General features: G+C 34.1%; 2 protein-coding genes across 2 annotated transcripts in view; one reads left to right on the top strand and one right to left on the bottom strand.

Annotated features, from left to right (window-relative positions):
• Tsp (Thrombospondin) overlaps positions 1-13,708 on the top strand; it is a 123,574-nt gene extending 109,866 nt beyond the window's left edge. Inside the window, exons 16-23 of the mRNA XM_069815963.1 lie at positions 298-475; positions 3,774-3,949; positions 5,033-5,138; positions 5,545-5,666; positions 6,474-6,561; positions 7,899-8,082; positions 10,338-10,575; positions 12,707-13,708. Of these exons, the coding sequence (XP_069672064.1) occupies positions 298-475; positions 3,774-3,949; positions 5,033-5,138; positions 5,545-5,666; positions 6,474-6,561; positions 7,899-8,082; positions 10,338-10,575; positions 12,707-12,804 (1,190 nt within the window). The 3' untranslated portion in view covers positions 12,805-13,708. The remainder of the gene's footprint in view (positions 1-297; positions 476-3,773; positions 3,950-5,032; positions 5,139-5,544; positions 5,667-6,473; positions 6,562-7,898; positions 8,083-10,337; positions 10,576-12,706) is intronic.
• Positions 13,709-13,853: 145 nt separating this feature from the next.
• On the bottom strand, positions 13,854-24,219 carry Cks30A (Cyclin-dependent kinase subunit 30A). The gene is made up of 3 exons (XM_069815974.1): positions 24,053-24,219; positions 23,785-23,912; positions 13,854-15,268 (listed from the first exon to the last, which is right to left on the bottom strand). The coding sequence occupies exons 1-3, from the start codon at positions 24,109-24,111 to the stop codon at positions 15,207-15,209; spliced, it is 249 nt and encodes an 82-aa protein (XP_069672075.1). The 5' UTR covers positions 24,112-24,219; the 3' UTR covers positions 13,854-15,206.
• Positions 24,220-25,750: the final 1,531 nt, after the last annotated feature.

The raw sequence follows: 25,750 nt of genomic DNA, 5'->3' as shown, positions 1-25,750 counted from the left end.
GCCACCTGCGGGCAGACCAATGTACTACATACTTGCAATTGTAACGACAAACCAAATGGTGGACCATGGGAAATTTGAAAGTGTAAATCAATATGAAATGTCCCTCGTATTAGGCCTATAATATTATGTTATACGGTAGTAATTGTTTTAATACTGATACCATTAGTTTGTGTTGTACCTGTATTCACTACCGGTACGTATTTATTTTATAACATTTCATTTTGTACCTAAGTATCTCGAATCACTTTTTGAGATCTGAGGACAGCAAACATAAATACTAATTATTATGTTGTAAAGGAGTCCCCAACCATCACGACAACTGTCCAAAGAAGAAGAATTCAGACCAGCGGGACACTGATGGTGATGGACTTGGAGATGTATGTGACAACTGTCCACGCATTCCCAACTCCAACCAGGTGGATTCTGACAACGATCTGGTGGGAGATGCTTGTGACAGTGACATTGATAGGGACAGGTGAGTCTGTGACAGATTTTTCTAAGTCCTCACTGAGCACTGTATCTTCAGTTAGCAAATGTAATTAGGTCTAGCAAAAGACAATGGGTTTTATGGTGTAATTAAAATCCCTATTATAGATTTAATTTCATATCATTCATCTTCATCTCATTCAATAGACATATTCAGGTCTAAACACATGTCTTCATCCCCTTACAGGAGGGGGCGTCCTCTCCGCAACCGTTCCTGGGTTCCCAGCCTTCCGCAATATCTCTGCCAGGATCCATTCCTTAAGAGCACTTCCAAGGGCACTTCGACATCTTGGAAGGGCCATTGGAATGGATCCTGTGCTGCTTGGTCACCATGGTCGTGTGAACTTAGAGCGGGAAGGGGGAGATAGGAGGCCCCCCATTGGGTGAGTGGGTCACATGCGGCCGGTGGGCTGGTACATCCTCATCCTCATTCATCTCATAAATTCGGGGTGCAAAATAGGCCTCAGTATGGCCGACGTGCCAAGGGGTCGTCCTAACCTGCCCGTAGCCACTGTGACCTAACCCTAACCCTAGGTTCGTTTGGAGGGGAGGAAGTAAAGCTATGAACCAATGTCGTAGATTTAACAGTTATTTGCAGACCAACGTCTCCATTGAAACTACGGTACTGAGACTAAAAATACTTGTGCAGAAAAGTTTCAACTAACTAGGTACACCTACAAAGGTCCTGACGGACAAAGTTGGCTAACAAAGAAGTCCTCATACACCATAGAAATTTGTGTTTACAAACTGAGAGGAATTCGACACTGATAAGATTTTGTGCTTTTATTTCATGACAAAATAGATTCCTAATTTAAAACGATAGAAAAAAACTACCAATCATAAACCATGTTGCAAGAATAAAGCATTAAGTACCGATATACACTCAGGCTAAAAACAGGTGGAAAAGTAAACTAGATACACTTAACTTACCGTTATCTTCTGTTGTAGTGGCAGTGGAACCTCTTCTCAATTCTGATCTGTAAGGTTCTAGATTACTTTGAAGCTGAAGTCCTTCATCACGCGAACTGTTAGTACCGGAACCATAAATACAACAATGAACTAAGATTGATATTACAAATTACACGCTACTTATAAACAGGAAACGCTCTGGAAAAACCACTATTCACACTACGATAAGGAGGCTATAATATAGCTGAACTCACGCACTAAATAAAAACATAAATATAATCGCATTTGTCCTCAACAATGGACGAACTTACGCACACGCTTGTCGATTGTCAGCACATTCATTTTCGCGCCAACAATAGCATAAATACTGTATAAATAACTATATATTCCTTAGAACGACAAGAAACATTATTTTCTATTATTTAACCATTTTTATTGTGAATAACGTAAACAACTGTAACTCCAGTAATTATATCTAAAGTACCGGTAATTTGATGTCAGACATCTGTTGATAGATCTGGAAATTAAAAATATAAATTTGTGGCGGCAAATTTAAAACTTGGATAAACTTTCGATTTTAGAACATATGCCTACTTTGAAAGTAAAGATAAATTATTATTACTACGAAAAGTGGATAAAAAAGTTCATATAATCAGAAACATTGTAAAGTTGTCATATATTGCAGGGGAACGGTACTTTCATGGTCTAATCCACTATTTTCAGAGAAAAAATGGAATAACACATTCCCTGACTTTTCAGTTAACACTGTACACTCCCCAGCAAGTAGGATAACTACATATTATGTAAACACTGTGGGCTGAAAGTGGAGCCCAACTGGTATATAATTTTTTTTTACTTGGTTATTTAACGACGCTGTATCAACTACAAGGTTATTTAGCGTCGATGAAATTGGTGATAGCGAAATGATATTTAGCGAGATGAGGACGAGGATTCGCCATAGATTACCTGACATTTGCCTTACGGTTGGGGAAAACCTCGGAAAAAACCCAACCAGATAATCAGTCCAAGCGGGAATCAAACCCGTGCCCAAGCGCAACTCTGGATCGGCAGGCAAGCACTTTAACCGACCGAGCTACGCCTGTGGCCCAGTACATAATCTATTTATTATAGTGACTCATTAAACATTAAGAGACATCAGTTGTGTCTGGGTCAGATAATAACACCAAAAGTCTGCTTTTGAAAACAGTAGAAGTTTCATGAGGGTCACCATATGATCATTAAAATAGAGCACATTCCGGCATCACAGGCCTTACAACTAATTCACACCTAACTAAACACTTCCAAATTTACAAGTCTATTAGACCTACTAATTTGGTTAAGATATATTCTCTAATGCAACGTACTGTTGCTGAATGAGATAATTGCGTGTTCAAATCATTCTTTTTAATTATGCTATTATGTTAGAAAATATTTTATTAGTTTTTTTAATATTCTTAAATTCTCAGGCTTACCTTACATGTTTAAGTTCCAAGAGTATTCCTCTAAAGATCCTATTTCATGCAATAGTGTTTTTTAATAAATAATGATAACATTCAACAAAATTTAAATGTCTCTAATTATACCGAATACTGATAGGTACTGATACTTTTCTATTTGAAATTGTCTCTCTTTTGTCCACTGAGAATTTATAAAAAGAAATTATTCTCTCAACTTTAGCATTATGGTTAAGAATATAGACAAAGAATTTTTGCAATAATTGGTTGTTGTTGTTATCTAATGGCGGGCTTTGGCAATGAAGCCATTAGCGTTCTTCCTCTCCAATATTTCTCTGTGGTGGATCCATCAGGTAGAACTTCACAGGTTATGAGATGATCTTTAGTCATTTCTTCTTCTTTGTTGCATAGAGGGCAATTTGGATTTGTGTAAATTCCTATTTTATTCAAGTGTTTGGCCAAATAATCGTGTTCTGTAAGCAGTCTGAATTTTGCTACTGCAGATTTACGTGGGATTTCTGGAATAATTTCCGTTTTTTTTTTTATTAAAATGCTAATTAACCTTTTACAATAATTGGTAAATCCTTAAAATATTTATACCTCACACCATTCGACAAAATCTCTTCAATTCTGTTGGAAGTATCAGTACCAGTATCATGAGGTTTGAAATTTTTGTTCAGTAACATGTGCGATGTTTGAATTGAAGCTTTTGATGAAACTCTGAAAAAGGAAGATTTTTCTGATTTTCCTAAAAAAAAAAAAAAAAAAAAAAAAAAAAGTTGAAATTTTCACTACTACTAGAATCTGCTCTTTCCAATTTCTTTTATTCTATTCTAAATACGAGTAGGATCATCGCGTTTTCTTTTATAATTTTATATCTTAATTCTGCTATAGAATGCTAAATGGAAATTACTGAATTTACAGTGATGGTGTGCAGGACAGCAAGGACAACTGCCCCAACATCGCCAACAGTGATCAGCTGGACTCTGATAATGATGGCAGAGGAGATGAGTGTGACAAGGATAAGGACAATGACTCCATTCCTAATAACCAGGACAATTGTCCCCTCGTGTATAACCCTCACCAGGAAGACAGTGACCGTGAGTCTGTTTAAAAATTATGTTCTTCTTTCATTTGAAATTCAATATTTTCAAACATACCTGCCTTCGTATGGTTAACACAGGTACCTGCATGGGTTGACCTTGTGATGCTGAGGCACTGTAGCTACTGGATGAGATTTTTTGTGTGCATGCATATGTTCTGTTAAACTGACGCATGAGTGTGATGGAAAAAATAGTGAAAGAAAGATCTCTTTCACTGTAACTTTTCGAAAGGAGAATTTTTTCTCCCTTCATAGTGAAAGGGTCCAATGCAGCCTCAAAAAAACGGGCGTTTTGTGCACTTACAATTTGTTTACTTAGAAACATGTATTGAATTGAAACCCAAACAACTGTTATTTTAAAGACAACATGGCATGGCCACATGGTGCCCATCTGTCATGTAGATCGAACTTCTAAAACATTATATTTTTCAATATTTCATCAGTAACATAACTTCTTGCTAAGTTTATGTAATAATACGCATATAGGTATGTATGTAATGCTCTCAATTGAAAAATAAAGTTATTCTCTTTCTTGCTTCCCAATATTTTGATATTAGAGTCCAATCCTGTAGAGATATTTGCTTAAGCAATCATATCAAGTGACCAACCTAAATATGGCTGCAGGAAATTTTTTTATGAGGTGCTTCAGTTATGACATATATTTCATTAGTAAAACAGCACCTATAATTGTCATAGTGTACCCACAGTCTAGTAAATAGTCACGAAGCTTGAGTTTATGAGGGTACTAGGAACAATAGACTGTGCAGGTACTATATCACATTGTCGGTAATGAGGCGATAGTAGCGATCCTAGTGGTTAGCAACTGTCTATGGATGCATATTTACTATGTATTGAGTTTCGTGACACTTCACATTCCTGTCCTTCAGTTATCAATCTGGAATCCTTGAGAATTTTTCTCCAATTAGAATTATTTTCACTGATTAATTTGAAATTGTAATCACAGCAATTTTTTATTTTCATTGTTCTTTTGCTAACATGTCAGCTCTCTCATTTCCAATTTTGAATATAATAAATGTGACATGATAAAGTGAGCGTGTGTAACTCATTGTGTGTATTTCAGATGATGGAATAGGTGACGTCTGCAGACATGACTTCGATAATGACACAGTTCCCAACTATCTGGACAACTGCCCCAATAATTCTAAAATCTTTTCTACTGATTTCAGGTTTGTATTGAAGCTACTATCCACAACTGAAAAGTAACAATATTCAATTAACTTTTTATAAGCATTATGCCAATAATGTTGTAGTAATTTGCTTCTTTTTTTTTTTTTTTTTTTAATTTTAATTACAGAAGATATTTAGAGTCAAATAGATGATATTAGGTTTGTTTCTACAGCAGTTTCCAATGGTTTGAAACCATCATGAGCATGTATACAACAATTTTACACATAGTAAAGTTGATGTGCACATGTTCACGGTGCTTGCAAAGTGTCAAAAACTCTGTAGAAACAAACATATAGTAAAAAGATAATTATTTATTTAGCGTTCATTTTTAACAAAGACTATTCTGAGACCATGATACGATAATACAGTGATAATGAATAAGTAAAAAATATTACTCTTTTTCAGAACCTATCAAACTGTTGTGCTAGATCCAGAAGGTGACTCTCAGATTGACCCTAACTGGGTGATTTACAACAAGGGAGCTGAAATAGTGCAAACAATGAACAGTGACCCAGGACTGGCTGTAGGTAGGTACAAATGTCCACACTATTGTATTCTGTATTAGAAAAAGAAACTTATTTTCGATTGTTCAGTCTGAGGTCTCAACTGAAGAATGTTGAATATTTCAAGGTAATATAAATTCTAAAAATGGTCTCCTTTTGAAAAATAAGTAATAACAGGTATACCACATAGTAAATTTACAGCAAGTAAAGAAACCTATATGAGGGCAAGAGACAAAATTTATCTGCCATTTCTGCTAACCATCATTGGGAAATAAGAATTTCCGTTGCAGAAGTCATCTTAGAAGATGAATATTCGAGTGTCAGACTAAACAATTAATGGAAAATGTTATAAGGTCGTTACAGCTGGTGCCAGCATTTTTGGCATGTCCCTTAAAGTATAGTGCTCAGTTTGTGAGCATGTTGCTATTGCAGCTGAGAATGGTACCACTTCCTATACACGTCACATCAGCCATTTTCCAAACACAATTGTCAGACTGACTACAGTACACTAGCACTTAATGTTCCCATTACTTATTTCACACGCCAAAAACGGTGACGTGGACTGTATCAAACAACAAACTTGAAGAATAAATTATTTACAATTAAATAATAATTACTGGACACAATTTTATTAAAACAACATTTCAACAAATTCTAAATAGTTATAAAAATCAATAAACATTTTTAAAAGACGAAGGTTATAAGCTTATCCTCTAACTCAAAAAAATGAGGAGTACTAATTTACACTTTTTTAAAGAGTTTCATATGTTTTGTTTTCAACCAGAAGTTGTTCTTCTTCTGAGATATTCAATATATCTACATTTTTTGCAGGATATGATGAGTTTGGTGGTGTGGACTTTGAAGGAACTTTCTTTGTTGATACCGAAATAGATGACGATTATGTTGGGTTTATATTCAGGTGAGATATTCTTATTCTAAGAGACTTGCAGGCTGTGCTTCATTTTAAATTGAAATTACAGATAATAGCAAGGTGAACTACCTACGGAGTACTGCAAAGTTTTGCTTCAAATCCACGCACAATTATGAAATGTTAGGCAGGTAACTCTGATTGCTGCTGTGTCATTAATCCACAATTTCTCCATTCATTACAATGTGCAAGCTAAAATTAAGTACTAAGTTGACCTGTCTGCCATTATAATAATATTATAACTGGTTTTAGAGGAAGTTACGAGCTAAGACGTGAAATAAAGCTAAAATTACAATTTGCAAATCACTGAAATTATTTTTGTCCAATGGCAGAACCCTTAAATTTCAGTTATTTGCCTCTCACTGAAATTATAAAGTAACAGGAATTGTATTCACTTCTTTGTCCATTGAGAATTCTCTTTTTAACTAGTCTATTCAGAGACAATGTTAAGGCAATAATGGAACAGAGAGTGGCAAGATAAATCTAATTGCAGAAAATCTGTTCCATAAGTGTTATGTGTAGAAAGCTCAAAAATCCTACTTGGAATCGAACCACTGTCCTCTAATAAGCAACTATACAACTGAACCATACACATAAAATTCTATGTTCATACAAATTGGAATAACTCATCTTGTCTGTGGTTTTCCTAAGGTGCTAAGACAAATGTCAAGATGAGCCATAAAAGAAATAGGCCACAGATCTACATCTCCCTCCCCACACAAGTTTCGGTATTTTTTCAAATTAAAGCCTTCGAAGTAAGAGCTCACATATTCAGTTCTTCTCAGCCCCAAACTCTCTAGCAAGAACGCATTTTCGCGTACCTTTTAAATGTTTCTTCTACCATTTTTCCCATTGACATTGACCATAAAAATACAAACTCTGCATTTTTTTTTAATCCTTTAAACTAGGCATAAAGCAGCAGAAATTCAGTATCAGTCAGTTCGTAATGTCAAGATTATGAAAATTGTTTTCATTTCCCTGTACTTTATGAGCTATAATAGTCTACATATAAAAAATTTTATATTGTATGGCTATTTTTTTTTATTATAACTTGTATTTAAGGGAACTATTTTTGCAGAAGGGGAAATGTGGTACAAAGCAAGCAATCAATCACAACCCTTGAAGGTCAATGTTTATTTCAATTCACTTCCTAGTTATAAAAATAACTAATATAAGCACATTTAACCCACAACTGCTTTGTTGCCATGGTATATGGTATATACCTGGAATTGATTACTGGGCCTCTGGTGAGAAGCTATCAACTGTATTAGGAATAGATTGCTCACTTAGGTTAGTACATTTTTTAAAACATAGTTTCTATTATTCAGTTACCAGGACAATCACAAATTCTACACAGTCATGTGGAAGAAGAACACCCAGACATACTGGCAAGCGACTCCATTCCGAGCTGTGGCAGAACCTGGCATTCAACTTAAATTGGTTCGCTCTGACACTGGGCCAGGCCAGATGTTGAGGAATTCCCTGTGGCATACTGGCGACACAGAAAACCAGGCAAGTGTGACCAGTTTCTACCATCCAGGTTTTAAATGTTATCTTTCCAGTATGTCTGCTACACCAGTAAATGTTACTCACATAAAACTTGGTTGATAGACTCAGTTAAAATGCTAAAAAATTGGAGTATTTTCTTCTCAGTCCTTAATAATCAAGTATCCTGCCATTAGATCCTAGATTTGCTATTTTAAACCTACCTAACACAAACTGATTGTTAAGGTCAATAAACATACTTAACATTTAAAAGGGAAAATAAATCCAGAAGTTCCTTTGTAAGTTATAATTACAATACACCTAAAACATTCAATTATCTGTATTTACATGTAAGATTACAAATATTTAAGTTAGTTCCTTCAGTCATATAATATCAAACTACATGTACCAATAATATCATCGCAATCAAGGATTACATCTATAACATCTGTTCTACTCAGGTTGAAAAATCTCTCAATCTGGACAATCCACATTTCTTTTTACTTATTTTGTACTTCAAACCTTGTTGGTAATTCTATGTTCCATTCTCTTATGATTTTGTCAAAGGGTGTCCTTTCTCAATATTACTTACTTACAAAAAGCTTTTAGGGAACCTGGAGGTTCATTGCTGCCCTCACATAAGCCCACCATCGGCCCCTATCCTGAGCAAGATTAATCCAGTCCCTACCATCATATCTCACCTCTCTCAAATCCATTTTAATATTATCCTCCCATCTATGTCTCGGTCTCCCAACTAACAAACTGTATGTATTTCTGGACTCGCCCATATGTGCTACATGCCCAGCCCATCTCAAACGTCCGGATTTAATGTTCCTAATTATGTCAGGTGAACAATACATTGCAGGCAGTTCTACGTTGTGTAACTTTCTCCATTCTCCTATAACTTCATCCCTCTTAGCCCCAAATATTTTCCTAAGCACCTTATTCTCGTTCTTGAACACTCTTAGCTTCTGTTTCTACCTCAAAGTGAGAGTCCAGGTTTCACAACCATATAGAACAACTGGTAATATAACTGTTTTATAAATTCTAACTTCCTTTCTCAATATTGTTATCATTTAAACATATAGACTGCATTATTTTTTTTTTGTTTAGTGTCCCAACAATAATCATAGGAACTTCATTTCTAAGTTTGAAAGTCATATTGAGGTTAAAATTTCAGATAAGTTGGAGTTTGTATAGTAATATTATTTTATAGTTTCAGTCTACAACTCATCAATTAATACAGAAATAATTTTCTGTTATTTCACATTACAAGGTTATAATGTCCACTAATATTTTCGATTTTTTTTAATCATCTTCAGGTAGATGAGACATAAATTAACAAATTGAGCATAGGTGAAATACAAGAACAGACATGTGTGCTTATTATAAACTAAGTTAAAAATATGTATAAAAACAATGTAAAATTATATAAGATGTGGTTCAAAATCATTTTAACATGTAATAAAACATTTGTAAAGCTTATAAACTAATAGTATTTTAAAGATGACCACACTATTTGAAACTATTGATGTTATATAACCAGATTCAATCGTAAAATGCACAGATTGATAATCAAAAGTTTAAAATTTAAACTTAAACCCATGAGTGATGCCATGTTCAGAAGAGAGGTCTTTAAAAGAATGCAAGTATTGGCATTCTGTATGTTTGTTAATCAGTCACTCGTATCGATGAGGTGTATATGACATGATGTTAAAAGAAGAATGTGGAGTCAGACGTCGGAACCATCTCATTGAAGCATTACATTGGATGTGATTGATCATGTGCACTATGTGGACATTCCACATAGATACATTTTTTGTAATGCATAATTTTGTTGAAAGTTACAACTCAAAAAAAGAGGCTCATATAATACAGTTTTATTACAGAACAAATTAGAAAAATGGTCACAGTCCTGCCATCTATCTGCAATATATGGAACCCGAATCACATAAAAGTGAAGTGGGTAGGCATTGGATACATACATACATTTCAGAATAAATTGTCGCTATTACATGGCTTTAAACGATTTGTTTTGATAATCATCACAAAATTTATAGAACAAACTAACAATGACAAATAATTGAAGCTCCACTATAAACCACTGTAGTTATAAGAAATATACCATATTATATTTCCTGTTTAACAAAAAGGTCAGGGATTTTGTTATTTCTGTTTACGTAAAAATATAGATTTCTTGCTGACTGATGTGTAGAAGTTTACAGTGAACATAAAAAACTCCTAAATTAAAATAAAAAAACTACATTTGAATGTTTGTACAGGTGAAGCTATTATGGAAAGATCCACGAAATGTTGGATGGAAGGAGAAGGTAGCATACAGATGGTTGCTGCTGCATCGACCTAAGATTGGGTTGATCCGACTCAGGATATTTGAAGGTGAAAGTATGGTGGCTGACTCAGGGAATATTTACGATTCCACACTGAAGGGAGGACGTCTTGGGGTGTTCTGTTTCTCACAGGAGATGATTATTTGGTCAGATCTCGTGTACAGATGTAATGGTAAGTACTCTGAGATAGAATTAAAATCGCCATTAAATATGCAGACTCTGGCTTCATATATGTACTTACAATAAAATATTATGTCATTATAATAAAACCATATTTGAGCTTGCTTCTGCCTAATATCCAGAGACTCCAAATGCTTTTCTCTAGAAGCAACATGAAGTTATATATTACTTCATTGTTTTAAAATAATAGAATACAAAATAAACAGAAGAAACATTTAAAGAAACAGCCTAACAGTAATATTACCATTTATATAGCGAAGAGCCAGCCAGAGAAGTCTGGGACATCCAAAATAGAGATGGTTGCAACAATCCTTTGAAGCAGGAACAGGCAGTGCCTGCAACACTCACTTTGTCCACCATAAATTCCACTTGAATTCACACCCGATTTTCAATCAGGATCTCCCAAATAATGAAAATAATACTACAGTTGTGGTAGACAGAAATCAGTCTACAATGGCTTGCTTCAAACATTCTACAGTTACATCAGTTTATGTAGAACGATATTTTTCTGTATGAAAACTGTTCTATCCAATAGAAAATGTCCCTTGTGGTAATGTGCAACCAATGACAAAGTGTGTTGCATGAATATTATATAAATTAGCTGATAAAATATATTATGTCTTTTTCTATAAACTTACCGTGCTTTTTCATGTTCTCAATTACATTTCTGCCTGCCTACTGTGCCCCCTCCTTTTTTAAATTCAAGTGCCGTTTTTATATTTTTAATTTCCTTTCTTGTCAGCCTATTTTAAGTATTATAAATGCCTCACATCCAAGTTCTACTTATTACATAATGAAATAAATTGTACCTCCTAGATATCAATGACTAAGTGATACATCAATATTCATTAAGTATGAGGTCTTGCCCACCTCATTGAATATTACACGTCTACTATGAAGTAGCCAATCTGTATTATTACCATTTAATACGAGAAAAATTCGTACCAGCACCGGGAATCGAACCCAGGACCTCTCAGCTCTGTGCGCTGAGCGCTCTTTCCAACTGAACTATGCCGGGACACGATCCACGGCACCAGCCGAACCCCCCTCGTAATGTTTTTATGGCCTTACTGCCTGCATTTGAGAAGATACATGTCATGTATATGCAGGAGCATATATATATATATATATATATAGATATATATGACTTTGTGGCCATATTCAACAAGTTTGTAACAACTGTTAACAATTAATACATCAATATTCATTAAGTATGAGGTCTCGCCCACCTCACTGAATATTACACGTCTACTATGAAGTAGCCAATGTGAATTATTACCATTTAATATGAGAAAAAACATTACGAGGGGTGTTCGGCCGGTGCTGTTGATCGTGTCTCAGCATAGCTCAGTTGGAAAGAGCACTCAGCGCACAGAGCTGAGAGGTCCTGGGTTCGATTCCCCGTGCTGGTACGAATTTTTCTCGTATTAAATGGTAATAATACACATTGGCTACTTCATAGTAGACTTGTAATATTCAATGAGGTGGGCGACACCTCATACTTAATGAATATTGATGTATTAACTGTTAACAGTTGTTACAAACTGTTGTTGAATATGGCCACAAAGGCGCATATATATATATATATATATATATATATATATATGTGTGCTCCTGCATATACATGACGTGTATCGTCTCAAATGCAGGTAGTAAGGCCATAAAAACATTACGAGGGGGTTCGGCCGGCGCCGTGGATCGTGTCCCGGCATAGCTCAGTTGGAAAGAGCACTCAGCTCACAGAGCTGAGAGGCCCTGGGTTCGATTCCGGGTGCCAGAACGAATTTTTCTCGTATTAAATGGTAATAAGCGATACCTTGTATCTATAAAAATTGTCATTTTGTTTAACTACATTATTATTATTGTTATATTCATAAAATTGGAAAGTTAACTAATAATTTGTCGCGTAGAAAATCTTGGAAAGCAGAAACATATATAAAAAATATGTCAATTTTGAGAAAAATTAATTTTCAAAACTTTTTTTTTATTCACCTGCAAATTTAGATACGAGGTATCATCACTTAGCCATCAATGTGCTTATCTCCCTACTCATCTTGAATTCCGAAAATTACCTGTAAGCCAAAGACTTGTCAAATTCTACCTGTAATATCTCTTACTTTCAGATCATGTACCAGAGGCAATCTATCGTGAACTACCTCCACGACTACGGTCAGAAGTACATATTGACCACAGCCGACCTCCCCATCCTCATGGATCATAAAGAACATCTCTCTTTCCTGAATGAACAGAAAAACAACAGTTTCTTTCTACAAGGGATTGCAATGCTTGATATAGAAGATCTAAGTTTTGTTATGAATTTCCAAGCTAATTATGAACTATCATAAGAAGTTACATAAAGCAATAAGACAAAACAACGTTAAGTGCCAAATGCAACATTAATATCCCACTTCCTACCCCTTTAAAAGATGTATATAATATGTAAGTTAGGAGTCTTATTGTATACATTTGTATTTTCATTGTAAAAACGTACATTTTCCATTAAAATGATAGACCTTAAAGTAGATCATAACAATGTAGCAAAGGAATTACCTAAAAATAACTTAAAAATGGACAGTAAAGATGTTAACACATGGCCTGCATACTCTACACAATGTGCATCTTATTTTGCACTAAACCTCGTATCTCCATTTTGAATATACATAAAACTGCTTTAAACCCTTTAATGCAACCTGTATGAAGAACCAATGTTACCATACATAAATCCTATCCCCTTTTCTACATTCCACAACAGAATGTAAATTTAAAATCACAATCTGTGTAAACTGATGCTGTACTTATTTTTAAGACATATAATTATTAATAATGGTGAATCCTTATGCATTACAACCATATGGAAAGTCTTTTCCATAGTAGACAATTTATTGTAACAGCTGGCAAGTTCAGGATGGCAGCTACATGAAAACTTCAAAGTCCCATATTTTGTGCATTTCGTTCAAATTGAACTTCGAAAGACATTTGAGAAGATTTCAAATACCAGACAAAGGGTTAAATACCAAAATAATTAACAAGTTTTTTTTTTATACTTTTATATTTTTTATACTAAAACTGTTTTACAAAATGAACAAATGGACATTTCATTTTCTAATAAAGATTATAAATACCAACACTGTGTTGCTATAGTGAAACCTACTACTTAGAATTTATGACATTTTTTCCATAAAAAATATATTAATATTTCACTAACTTTAAATACAATTCCTTACATAATTGTCTAACATTATACAACACTTCAATGTGGTCTCCAATAACAAGATTCATAGTAAAAAATTACCTACAGCAATATTCTCAGTCTATGCTCCACTAGAAGTTATATTCATTTCACCTTCACTACACATTCCCATTACAATTCCAACTTATACTGTTAGTGAACATTTATGCTACGAAATTATTTTACATATTTTATTTTCTGAATTTCTGAAATCAACTACTTTTACTGAACAACTGTGATTGGAGGCTATTTGCTTTCTTCTTTACAGTGTAATTTTCTGTGCACTACTGAAATCCAACATAACTTATAATAAATAATCCATATTATAATCTGATATGATATCTGTGCTACTATTTGTGACACGGTTAACACACGGAAGTCCATCATGACATCAATAACTCAGGATACTATGAGCAATTTTGAAATTGGTAAACTAAGGTATATCACATTATAGTAAATTGATACATCATTTGTCTAAATGCTTCATTATTAACGTTTATTACTTCTCATATATAAAACAATAGATTCATAATCCTGGTTTTCAAGCTTTCAGATCATCTGACATTAATTTGCATGAAGTTTCCGATTTTCGGGTCAGTATAGTAACCAGACTCATAAGCAGAAATATATTGTAAAGCATGAAGTGAAATGTACATGTAACGAAAAATGGGGATTTCAAGAAAAATGCACATTCTATTCCATAATACTGAATTTATTCAATCTTCGACTTTCATCCATGAAGATTAAAAATTTGCTAGCATATTAACACATTAAAAACTTTTAATCAGAAAACGCACACAAAAATTGTGATGATATTCACATGTAACATTAGGCATGTACAAATAATTCTGTAAGAAATTTGAAATTGTTGAATTCCCCCAACACAATGTTCAATATTAATCACAGAATTCAAGAAAATGCCTGGGAAACAGTTGTTTTTAATGTAACTTCAACAGGGTAACAGTACTAGAAAATAAATGCAACAATCATTTGAGTTGTAACATTTATCCAAAAAGGCACACGGTATATTAAAGGCATACCTCAGAGAGGAAGAAGAGCAGAAGAATATTTTTGATTGTATCGTATTTGTTGCTTGAGCAAAAGTAACAAAAATATCTTCCCATTAAGACGTTTCATAAAGAGCACAGAAAAAGTCGAAGACACGAAATTATGATCATCCTTCCTCCACAATATCATAAAAATAATATCACGTATACACATATTTATAATTCCTTACTTCTACCTCCAGAATTGATTCTGCTACTAACAAAATATTGAGCTTCCTACTTTCCTGCATTATGGCAACTGAATTTAAAAGAATACACATAACTAATCTAATCCCCATCCTTCACTATAAACATATTTACAAACACGGTACAACCAGTATATAAGCATCAGTAGGCATCTTTTGGTGGTGGTGATGTTATCTTTCTCTTGAACAGCAAGATGTGTGGTTCTGTAATAATAAAATCAAAATTATAAGTCTGTCATTATTTCGGAGTTTGAAATGTATTCTGTGAAAAAATACAGACAAAAGTAAAAATGGAAACATTTAAATTGATATGATTCTACTTCTCATAACTTTTGCATACAAGGTGCCCAGTGACCTTTTAGCTAGACATAGCTGGATTATATATCTTCGCATCACTGACAGAATTGAGCTGTCACATCTGTCCTGTACTCTAATCAGTCTGTTTTGACAGGACATGTATTTGTTGTGCTCGTCAAGGAACTATGACCTTAAAGCAGCATAAGCGGGGCACCAGTATAGACAGGAAATGATTTAGGAAACGGATAAAACAATAGACACCACTTCACAGGCAACATTATTGTGCACTCGTTGCAGTGCAAAATGCAAATAACAGCTCATTTCACACAAAAAAAATTGATTGCTGTTTGCAATGTGTTTGTATTGCTATTATGAATAATAACATTTTCTATGTGGTTCAAGAAACTACAGATAACTTAACTTGTTACACCACTAGGTGCAACACTAAAGTCATTTTTCATTTACAGAGATTTCCACTTTGCCATTCTACACTATCAAACTTACTTCACACTCCATAGAATTCAAAGGTTACTCCATTTTACAGAAACAAGAGTACATTGACAGGGAGATTTTGATGTTAAAATCCTTTCATTCAAAGAAAAGTACCGATAAATACAACTTCTGACAGTGCTAACCAGAGGGGTTTTTCAGGTAGACAGTGAAATTTCTTTCTCACAATCACAGTGCAATGACCCGCAGTAAAGTCAAAGCAAAATATTTCTTCACTGTGCTTTTAAAACATAGGTTTCCACTTTTTGTACAGAATCTTTTACTCATTTCCGATCCGAAAAAAAAACACTGTGGAGAGCTTACGAGAAAGTCTCTGCTAGATATATTTTAATTAGGTGTGGTGCGGGGAAGTATTGATGAATGGAGCACCACTCTACCTAGAACTGACCAGAGATAAGATATGACACTAAACAGATGACATCACTGTCAGCACATGATGTTTAATTATACTGTGGCTGAAAATATCAGACAGTTTGAGACTAGCTCTGTGCGGATGTGTTGTGAAAGTTGAAACTGTTAGTTTATATTTTAAAAGTTGATTGAATGTTTTCACATTGTAATGTAGTTAGTAGTGTGTCAGTATGTCATTTTCTGCGAGCAAGAAAGAGTAGCGTTATGCTGGCTGTTGTCTGCATATAGGATTGACAATACTCCACATTCCTACCAGGGCTGATTTCGTGAGCTTCCTACAGTACAAGAGGAATTTGGAAGCATTGCAAGAGGATAAAATTATGCAGGATTATATATTCACGAGGATTTACCGTCACTTACAGAGCTTATTTCCAAAGACATTCTGAGCAAAAAATGTCATATAAAAACATTTATCCTAATCTCAATATTTTCAAAGTTACAATAATTTGAAGTTGTTTGTAAAATACCTTTTTTCTTTAGTTTTAAGGGTAAAAGAATATTATAAATTGAGAATGAACTATTTAGAAGTATCATTTCTTTAATTGGCTAATGTTCTGAAGCTAAAAATGTATTGTCAGTTGCTTTGTACAGATTTTGTTTTTCAATTTTTAACTAAAAATGACATCATTCTTACGCACTTATCAGAAAAATTGTTACAAATGGGTCATTCCACAGTTGCGTTTGTGACATTTTGACAGCAAATTCATTTACAATAGATGCTGTAGATTAAATGTTTTAAGAGCTAACATTTTTATTTCCATATATTATATGAATCATCAACTACTTAATTCAGTTATGAAATTTTGAGTTTAAGAAGAATACATTAACAAAAATAAAATGTCAATTTTTGTTGCATGTGTGACGAAATGATACATCTCCTACTCACGCAAGTGAAGATTGTATTACAATCCTGTTCTCTTGGATTATGAATATGATATAAATAAAATGTATACTTTTAAGATGATATAATAGAAGTTGCTGAGGAACATTAACATTCCATATAAATTCTAATTTGAAAATGTTGCGGGTGTGACACTTGGAGGCATGTTAAGATTACATACTTTTATTAACAGCAATGTGATATAGATATTTTTTATTTACAAAAAAATACCACTGCTGTTCAAATTAATTAAAAAAAAAATAAACACATAGCCTACAAACTTCAAAACACTGTTACAAACATTCATGTAAAAGCAAGCACAGACAGAAGCATAGTCAATTTAGTCCTATGCACTTGAAAAACTCACCTTGCTCCAAAATTTCAGAGTAGATTGTAGAACATCTATACAGCAAGTTTCTCACGCAAAAACAAATCAGAAGACAAGCAAAGATGATCAGAGCAGGCAACATATGAGGCGTGTTTTCCCTATTGTCAGCAATACTATTAATGCTAAAGTCAAATATGCATAGACATTAAATAATTTAATATTTTCATAAAATTAAATTTATCTGGTATAAAGGTTCATCTATTCTAGAAATATGGATATTACAATTACTTTGAAATATTTTAATTTTTTGCATAAAGGGTCCTTTGACATGGAATGACCAAATCAAACGACTTTAGGAACTCGATTCTTTACAGTTTAATTATGCATCCTAATGTACAGTCTTGAAGAATTTACAAGATTGACGTGATTTGTAATTGTTGTGATAAATGCGTAAAAAATGTAATTTAGTTAAAATCGGAAGAAAAAGAAGAAGAAGATCTGTACGAAGGAACTATGGAATTCATAACACATTTTTAGCTTCAGAATATTAGCTAATTAAAGAAATGATACTCCTGAACAGTTCATTCTTTATCTGTAATATTCTTTTACCCTTAACACTCAAGACTAATGATATTTTACAAACAATTTCAAATTAGTGTAACTCTGAATATATTGAGATTAGGACAAATGTTTATATGACATTTTTTGCTCAGAATATCTTCGGAAATAAGCTCTGTAATGGATGGTAAATCCTCGTGAATCACCCTGTATATATGTCCAGGACCATACAAAAGGAGGGTAATGAACAGGACAGTGTTATAAGAAAGATCGCATTAACGAGGTTTTACTGTATATAAAAGTAAATGTGGGTATGTATGTATATTCTCTATACAAAACTACATGCTTTGACCAATATTTGCCGAAGTTTGCACATTTTACCTTCATAATCAGGAGAAAAACATAGGCTACATTAAAATTGGACAAATAGATGTTAAATTGATTAAAAAAATATAAATAAATACGATCATTCATTCATGTATAATATTAAAATGTAAACTTCCAGTCACTGTATCAATTACAGTCTTGTCTAACTTACTATCCTTTCTTTGTAGACTATTTCCACGACACTTCATTTTACTTAATTAACAGTACTCTCATCATGTGTTCAATCTACTGAAGTCTTATCAGTTTAATTTCAGAACCAACAAATGAAGAAACTCAACAATAATCCAGTCTGACAGTTTCAGCCATTTTACTAAAATAACACAATATGACTAGACCATACTTATTCAAATCAAGGGTGCACAACTTCAAAGCGACAAAGATTTTATCGAATTGTTTACTAAAGACTTTAAAACAACTACACAATTATCCAGCTAGATGGAATTGGTGATAACGAAATCATATTTAGCAAGATGAGTCCGAGGTTTCGCCATGGGATTGTCTGACACTTGTTTTACAGTTGAAGGAAAACCTCGGGGGGGGGGGGGGGGCAACCATATAATCAGCAATAGCAGGATTCGACGTACACCCAGACCACAAATCATACTTGTTACCTCAAAATTACATCAACGGCCAAGACATCGGCCTACATCCTTTTAATGGTGATAACATCTGCATTAAATTACAATGAAATGGACTGATCTTAACATAAACATAAACAAGATACAAGATCATGTGGCATTAAATATAACTGCATAGTTCAAGTTTAATGGCCTATTGCTCCAATAAATATATCTAGAAATGGCAAAACTGTAGCATGCCATGACAATCTCTTTTTTGTTTGTTTTTTTTTATTTAAAAAAAAAAAGGTCATATTTCATGGTTTTTCGGAAATGAAAATTACTGAAAAATGGTGGAAAACACAGTTTAAATTTGTTGTTGTTGTCTAATGCCAGGTGTTTGACAACAAAGTCATTTGACCTCTTGCACTCCAATATTTTTCAAAGATATTATCATGGCCAGCCACTGAAGCACAGATTTTGAGGTGTTCCGAATCCATTTCTTGGTTTGAGTTGCACAATGGACAGTTAGGGGACGTGATATATTCCAGTTCTATCCAGGTGTTTGGCCAAAGAATCATGGCCTGTTGTCAATCTAAATCCAGCTACAGACGATTTTCGTGGTAAATCGGGAATTAACTGTGGATTTTGATGCAGAGAGTTCCATTTTTTCCCATGGGATTGTGTTATCAAATTTTGTTTGTTGAAGTCTATGTAGATTTAATAAATCTTTTCACAGAGTAATACGTAGATTTAGTAACAGGTCTGTAAGTAGCAGTGCTGCCCTTCTTTGCTAAAGCATCCGCATTCTCGTTTCCCAGGATTCCACAATGGGATGGTATCCATTGGAATACAATTCTTTTATTGAGTGATATTAATTGAGAGAGCATTTTAGTTATTTCTGCTGTTTGAGATGAAGGTGTGTGTTTAGAGACTATTGATAGAATAGCTGCTTTGGAGTCTGACAATATAATTGCATTCTTAAATTTATTGATGTGAAATAGAAGATTCCTGAGACTTTCACTTATTGCAACGATTTCTCCTTCAAAACTTGTTGTTTCATATCCAAGAGATCTATAAAGTGAGAAGAGACAGCATGTAACGCCTGCACCGGCACCTTGTTCTCTGGAGTTCAAGGATCCGTCGGTGTATAAATGAAGCCAGTTTTGTCGGAGGGTACCTAATATTAATTGTCTCTAAAGACAATTGTTTCAGTATTTCAGTGTTTACTTCTGATTTCAGTATTTCTTCTGTTAAATTTAGATTATATTCTATATTTAATAGAGTTAAAGGGTTTGGTTTAATTTGTAAGTTTTATTTTAAATTCGGGATATTGATTTTGTTTTAATTCTTGAACAATGGATATGAAACTTTTTTGAGTTTTCAATCTAGAGAGAGGACTGTATGAATGCCAATTGTTTCCTGGTAATCTGATAAGTTTTTCATATTGAATCAGTGCTTTTTCTTCTATTGTCATTTTGATGCTGTTAATATTAGTGAGGAATCTCATAGAATCTATGAAATATTACAAACTCCAAATTTAAAAAAATGGCTAAAAATGGATCATTTCTAAGAAAAAAAAAAAGTACAAACTTATTTTTCACAAACATAGCACAATTTATTACACTTAGGCCTACATCTATGTACTTTTCTATCAAAAAGCATATATGCAAAGCATACTATGAACAAACCAAACTTAATGTCACTGACTCCTCGAACTCTCGCTTTCTGTAAGCCTATAATGTTATCTACATTTCTTCCAAAATAAATGAATGGCATACCAAATCTGAACAAACCAAATTTAACCTGTCAATGATCCTCGATCTTACCAAAACTCACTATTTGAAAATCCCAAAATCGGCTACTTTTATTAATTACATATTCACAACACTGAAGTTAAAATTGATGCCCACTCGCCAATTGGACATCGAAAAATATACTAAGAAGCAGAACCATCCATTCAAAACAGTCGCACAAACCATGAAAACTGTAGAAGTCTTCAATGACAAATTTAAAGAACTGCAAACCAATGATATTTGGATATCTACAAATTACTGACACTGAAAAGTGATTGCTTCCCCAACATAAAACAATTTGGAAAAGTGAAAGCTAAGCATGGAAGCATGCTTACTGTTCAACATTATAGTCGTAGTTTAGTGTCTGAAAACAGGTTGGAATCTCAGAAGTGATGCCAATAAGACACGCATGAGGCAACTAAGTTAGATATAGTGAGACAGGGAAGCCAGTTCCTTTCATCCTCCATTATATACAGGGAATATCTTTTAACTGTCGCGGAGAGTTGCCGCTTCCCGCTCCCAGGTGACCTTGTGACCAACACGCTGATGACGCAGTTGCCTGTTGGTGGTCTCAGTGCTAGACTGGCTGGCGTATGAGGGTAGATGTATGCTCTTTAGTTTCTGAGCTGTGCTTAATTATTTGTGTGAAGTGTTTAGTGCCAATGCCATTTTCATTATGTGAGCATGTGTATACAGTAAAACCTCGATAAGACGCGCCCGCTTATTACGCTATCCCGTGTAATACGCTTTTTTTGTTCGGTCCCTGCACTTTTCATATATAACGCCTTTATAAAACACCCCGTTTGTTGCGCTCAAGTCCCACATAATACGCTGTTTTTGTGAAATATTTTCGATGTCATTTTCAGCAATGTACTGTAACAGCAATGAAACATCTTGGTCACTGAACTCACTGATGCCATTAACCTGAAAAGTATTGGTATTCGACCCTTTACCTGCACATTTAAATCTTCATACTTCATACCTTAGTATACCCCACCCTCTTGTTATACTCTCTTATTCGACTCTTTACCTGCGCGCTTAAAGCCTACATACAGTTACAATACCTCACCCTCTTGCTAACCCTTTCTCTCAAACAGCATTCCTCACTCGGCCGTAATAAAATTCTGGAAAGGTTTGCTGGGCAGTTTGTTGTCCTTTAGAGTATTGAAGTGTCTGTGAATGTGATTACAATGACAATGAGTGTTAAACAAAAAGCGCTTTGTGTCGAAAAAATTGGAAATCTTACGAAAGTACGATGAGAACAATACTCTTACTCAGAAACAACTCTCTGATACATTAGGAATCCCATCATCGATATTAAGAATGATAATAAAAAATCGCGACTCAATCACTAGTTGCGACATCATCGGGAGGATATAATCGCAGGAAACTGAAGTGTGGTAAACACGAAGAATTGGAGAACACGCACACGGCAAACAACTATAAATGAATTTTTTTCCGAAAGAATTCAGTATAGTACATATTGTAAATGTCTTTGACGTACAGTACAGTAATTACATAATGGAGTAATACTATATTACCTTTCATGAATAATGTATTTCAATAAAGAAAAATGCTAATAGATACTGTATATACGTCAAAATTAGTATAACCACCTAATACGCGGTTTACACCCGGTCCCTTGAACAGTGTCTTATCGGGGTTTTACTGTATTTATAATACTCACAGAAAATACAGAAAATCTTATGCGAAAACACGACGCAAATTCCGACAGAAATTTCCAAACAGACCCGTACCTTGTGTAAAAACAATTAAAAAAACCTAGCTAAAAAATTCAAAGAAACAGGTTCAATAAATGATCGTAAAAGACTACATAAGAGCTGAAATGGAGTTAATCAGTGCTGCTGAACTTGTGAAAGTTAATAATTTTATAAGAAGGTGTCAGCAATGTGTAGCAGTCAACAGGAGACATTTTGAGCATAAAATATGAGTTGGATAAGTACAAATAACCTGTACATTGCTTGCCTGCCAGGTGAACAGCGGGTGCATGCATAGTGGGAGAGTCGCTCTGTGGCCACGACTGGAAAATTCAAATTCTTCAGGACAGTTAAAAGATATTCACTGTATATTCCTGACTTAGTAAAATTTTACTAGTCAGACTTAAGATGTAGAGCCTATACAAGCAATTGCTCAACACTGATGCATTTTATTCTACCTAAGTCCTATATAGCCTAGAGCACGAGTTCTTATAAGCTTAATTCTCTTTTCTACAGTAACTCAAAGTTTCTATAACAAACTCGAAAGCAGTAAGCTTATATCAAATACTACGTTTTTTGGTAATGAATTAAATGCGATGTTTTATATCAAAACCTTTCAATCTAACAGACCTTGCAACATTAAAGTACTGGTGCCCAATACAATGCATCGCTGATTACACTAGACTAGTTTACCTCATTCTGAAGTAATGTTTTGGACGACCTTTATGCGACAAAATTCAATCAACTATGATGACAATCTTAAAATTTTGTTCAGAACATTTTAAAGAATTTATAGTCTACATATAAGTTAAATGCTGGCCTCTTCTTTCTCACGCTAAATGCGATACCACTTAAAAGAAAAATTATTACACTCTACTTCTCTACGCCAAGGAAAAGTATGAAAGATATGATATGGCCTCTAAAGGCCTATATTGCGATCTTGAGACGGTATTAGGCCTATGTCGCGGCTAACCAGTACATTAATATAAGTATACGTATCAATCTGACGAGTTTATTACAGCACATTTGCCAATCTCTCGCATCTCAAACGCCACATTATCCGATTCTCTACTTGGTCTACTATGTAGGCCTATGCATAACAAGTAGACCTAAATATACAGTAGAATTAGTATTTCCTCGTCTTAATGTGTTGTTACTGAACTCCGACACATTTCTAGATTTCTACATTCTTCCATAATAAACACTGTTATTAAATTTTAGGATTGGCTATAGAACTTTCCTGGTGTAGCCTATACATCTGCAACATCATCATCTTACCTGGCTGATGCGTCATGTAATGCTCCCAGCCTTGGCTTTGTTGAACACCAATACTTCTCCACTCGGCTTCCGACATTAGATGAGTTTTCGGAACTAATTTTGCTAGTTCCTTTGGTAAAACAACATGCCTAAAATAACAAACATTGGTTACAATTCATTACATACACAATTTAGTTTCTAGAAATTACAATACCCTGTGGTCAGTAACATTTCTACCGGTATTTTCATTCTACAGTAAGCTAGTTAAAATTTAAAAATTCACTATTACCTATATTCATATTCGTTGTCATAATACTTGTCCGAGTAATAAATGTTTTTGGCGGACATGTCGATATAAGTGATTAAATTAAAACGTATGTAGCTCCCCTTATCGTACTCGCTCCAAAAACAAAAGCGTTACCTTCCAAATCTTGCCACTGTTTTTCGAACTTTAAATTTGACCAATCGTAAATAGCAAACAAGATCATCAGGGGCGCCAACAAACAGAACTTAAATGTACCAACGTAGAATCTATCGAAAATATATTCCCCGAAGAGAATAGGCTATGTTAATAAACTTCCTATACAAAATAGGGTTAAAGGGCAGTTAACAAAAGCAAAAGATATTCTTGTAATCGTTATGGTTATTTATATAATAACTGTTTATATTTAAAAGTTATGTAACAACAATACTATTCGGTATGCAACATACGTCAATGTGATACTCTTTGCTCTTCGCACGAACAAAAGATACATATCGATTTTCAACTGTGTTATGGCGGATTGTTTAAAATACGATCGTCAATAAAGGACAGAATTTTACATATTACGTATATAATAAATATTTTGTGTTGTATTAATTGTTCTTAAATTAATTGACTTAAGTGCTTTGTTTAATTGTGATTAATGGAAAGGACAGGGGCATTAACTGTTTTATCGGATGGATTTGAGTGATCCTATCCCTATTTCTTCAGCGCCATTCGCCAACCCATTTTCCTTCGACTCCGGCTCCTAATGTGATGTATGGTGACAATTTCTAGGAAGTGAATATGAATACGAATTTAGTGTAGATATTACAGCCACATATGCTCAACAGGATGAACAGTTGCCTATGTTACAAACACAATTCAACTTTAACATTAGCATCATATTTCAACAAGCGCATAAAGAAGGTACTTAGCTTCCTTAAAAGATAATTCTAAAAGAGTTGCAGTAGAAAGTCAGGTAATATCCAAGAATCAGTCGCTGGTTTTCCAGACCAATAGGAAATCAATGACGCGATATATGACGTCACGCATGTTGGCAATGTTTCAAAATATGAATTTAATCGGGGACTGCCATCCTGGCTGCCTCCGCTTTTCTTTCTCCCACTACTCCACAGCACTCCCTTCCTTACATATTATCCTTTACTTTTCTCTTTTTCCCTCTACTTTTACTTTATTTTACAGTGCGAATAGAGATAGAGTGGACTTGCCAGCTGTTCATCATGTAAATCTGGCAGTAGGTACGGCAACTCTTGCTCAGTCCAAGGCCGCCTTAGTCCACTCTATTTCTAGATGCACTGTATTAACTAATTTATATTAAATAGGAATACATGACTTACCTACTGGAATACACCGGAATTCGAGTCTGGAACCTTTCATGTAGTGAACCACTATCATAGCCATTATGTTACGAATTCATTGATGAACACATCCTTAAAAATTATACTTAAGCACAATTAACATCAAATACTTTCAAAGATTTTATGACTTGATTATTAGGCTATATATAATAGAACTGAATTTATTAGTTTGCTATTAACCTTATCACAGTTAATGTGACAAATAGATCACGAATTAATTAACTTATATTGTAGAAGGAATTACAATATGATAAACATCCAAATGAAGGCGTTACTACACTTTCCACTATCATTTATTGTCTTACTATACGTATATTAAATCGATTCACTACACTATTCCCTTTAGTAATATTCTATTAATCTT

The sequence above is a fragment of the Periplaneta americana genome, chromosome 17, assembly GCF_040183065.1.
Source record: "Periplaneta americana isolate PAMFEO1 chromosome 17, P.americana_PAMFEO1_priV1, whole genome shotgun sequence".
In the NCBI taxonomy this organism is placed as follows: Eukaryota; Metazoa; Arthropoda; class Insecta; order Blattodea; family Blattidae; genus Periplaneta; species Periplaneta americana.
This window is presented reverse-complemented; position numbering and strand designations above follow the sequence as displayed.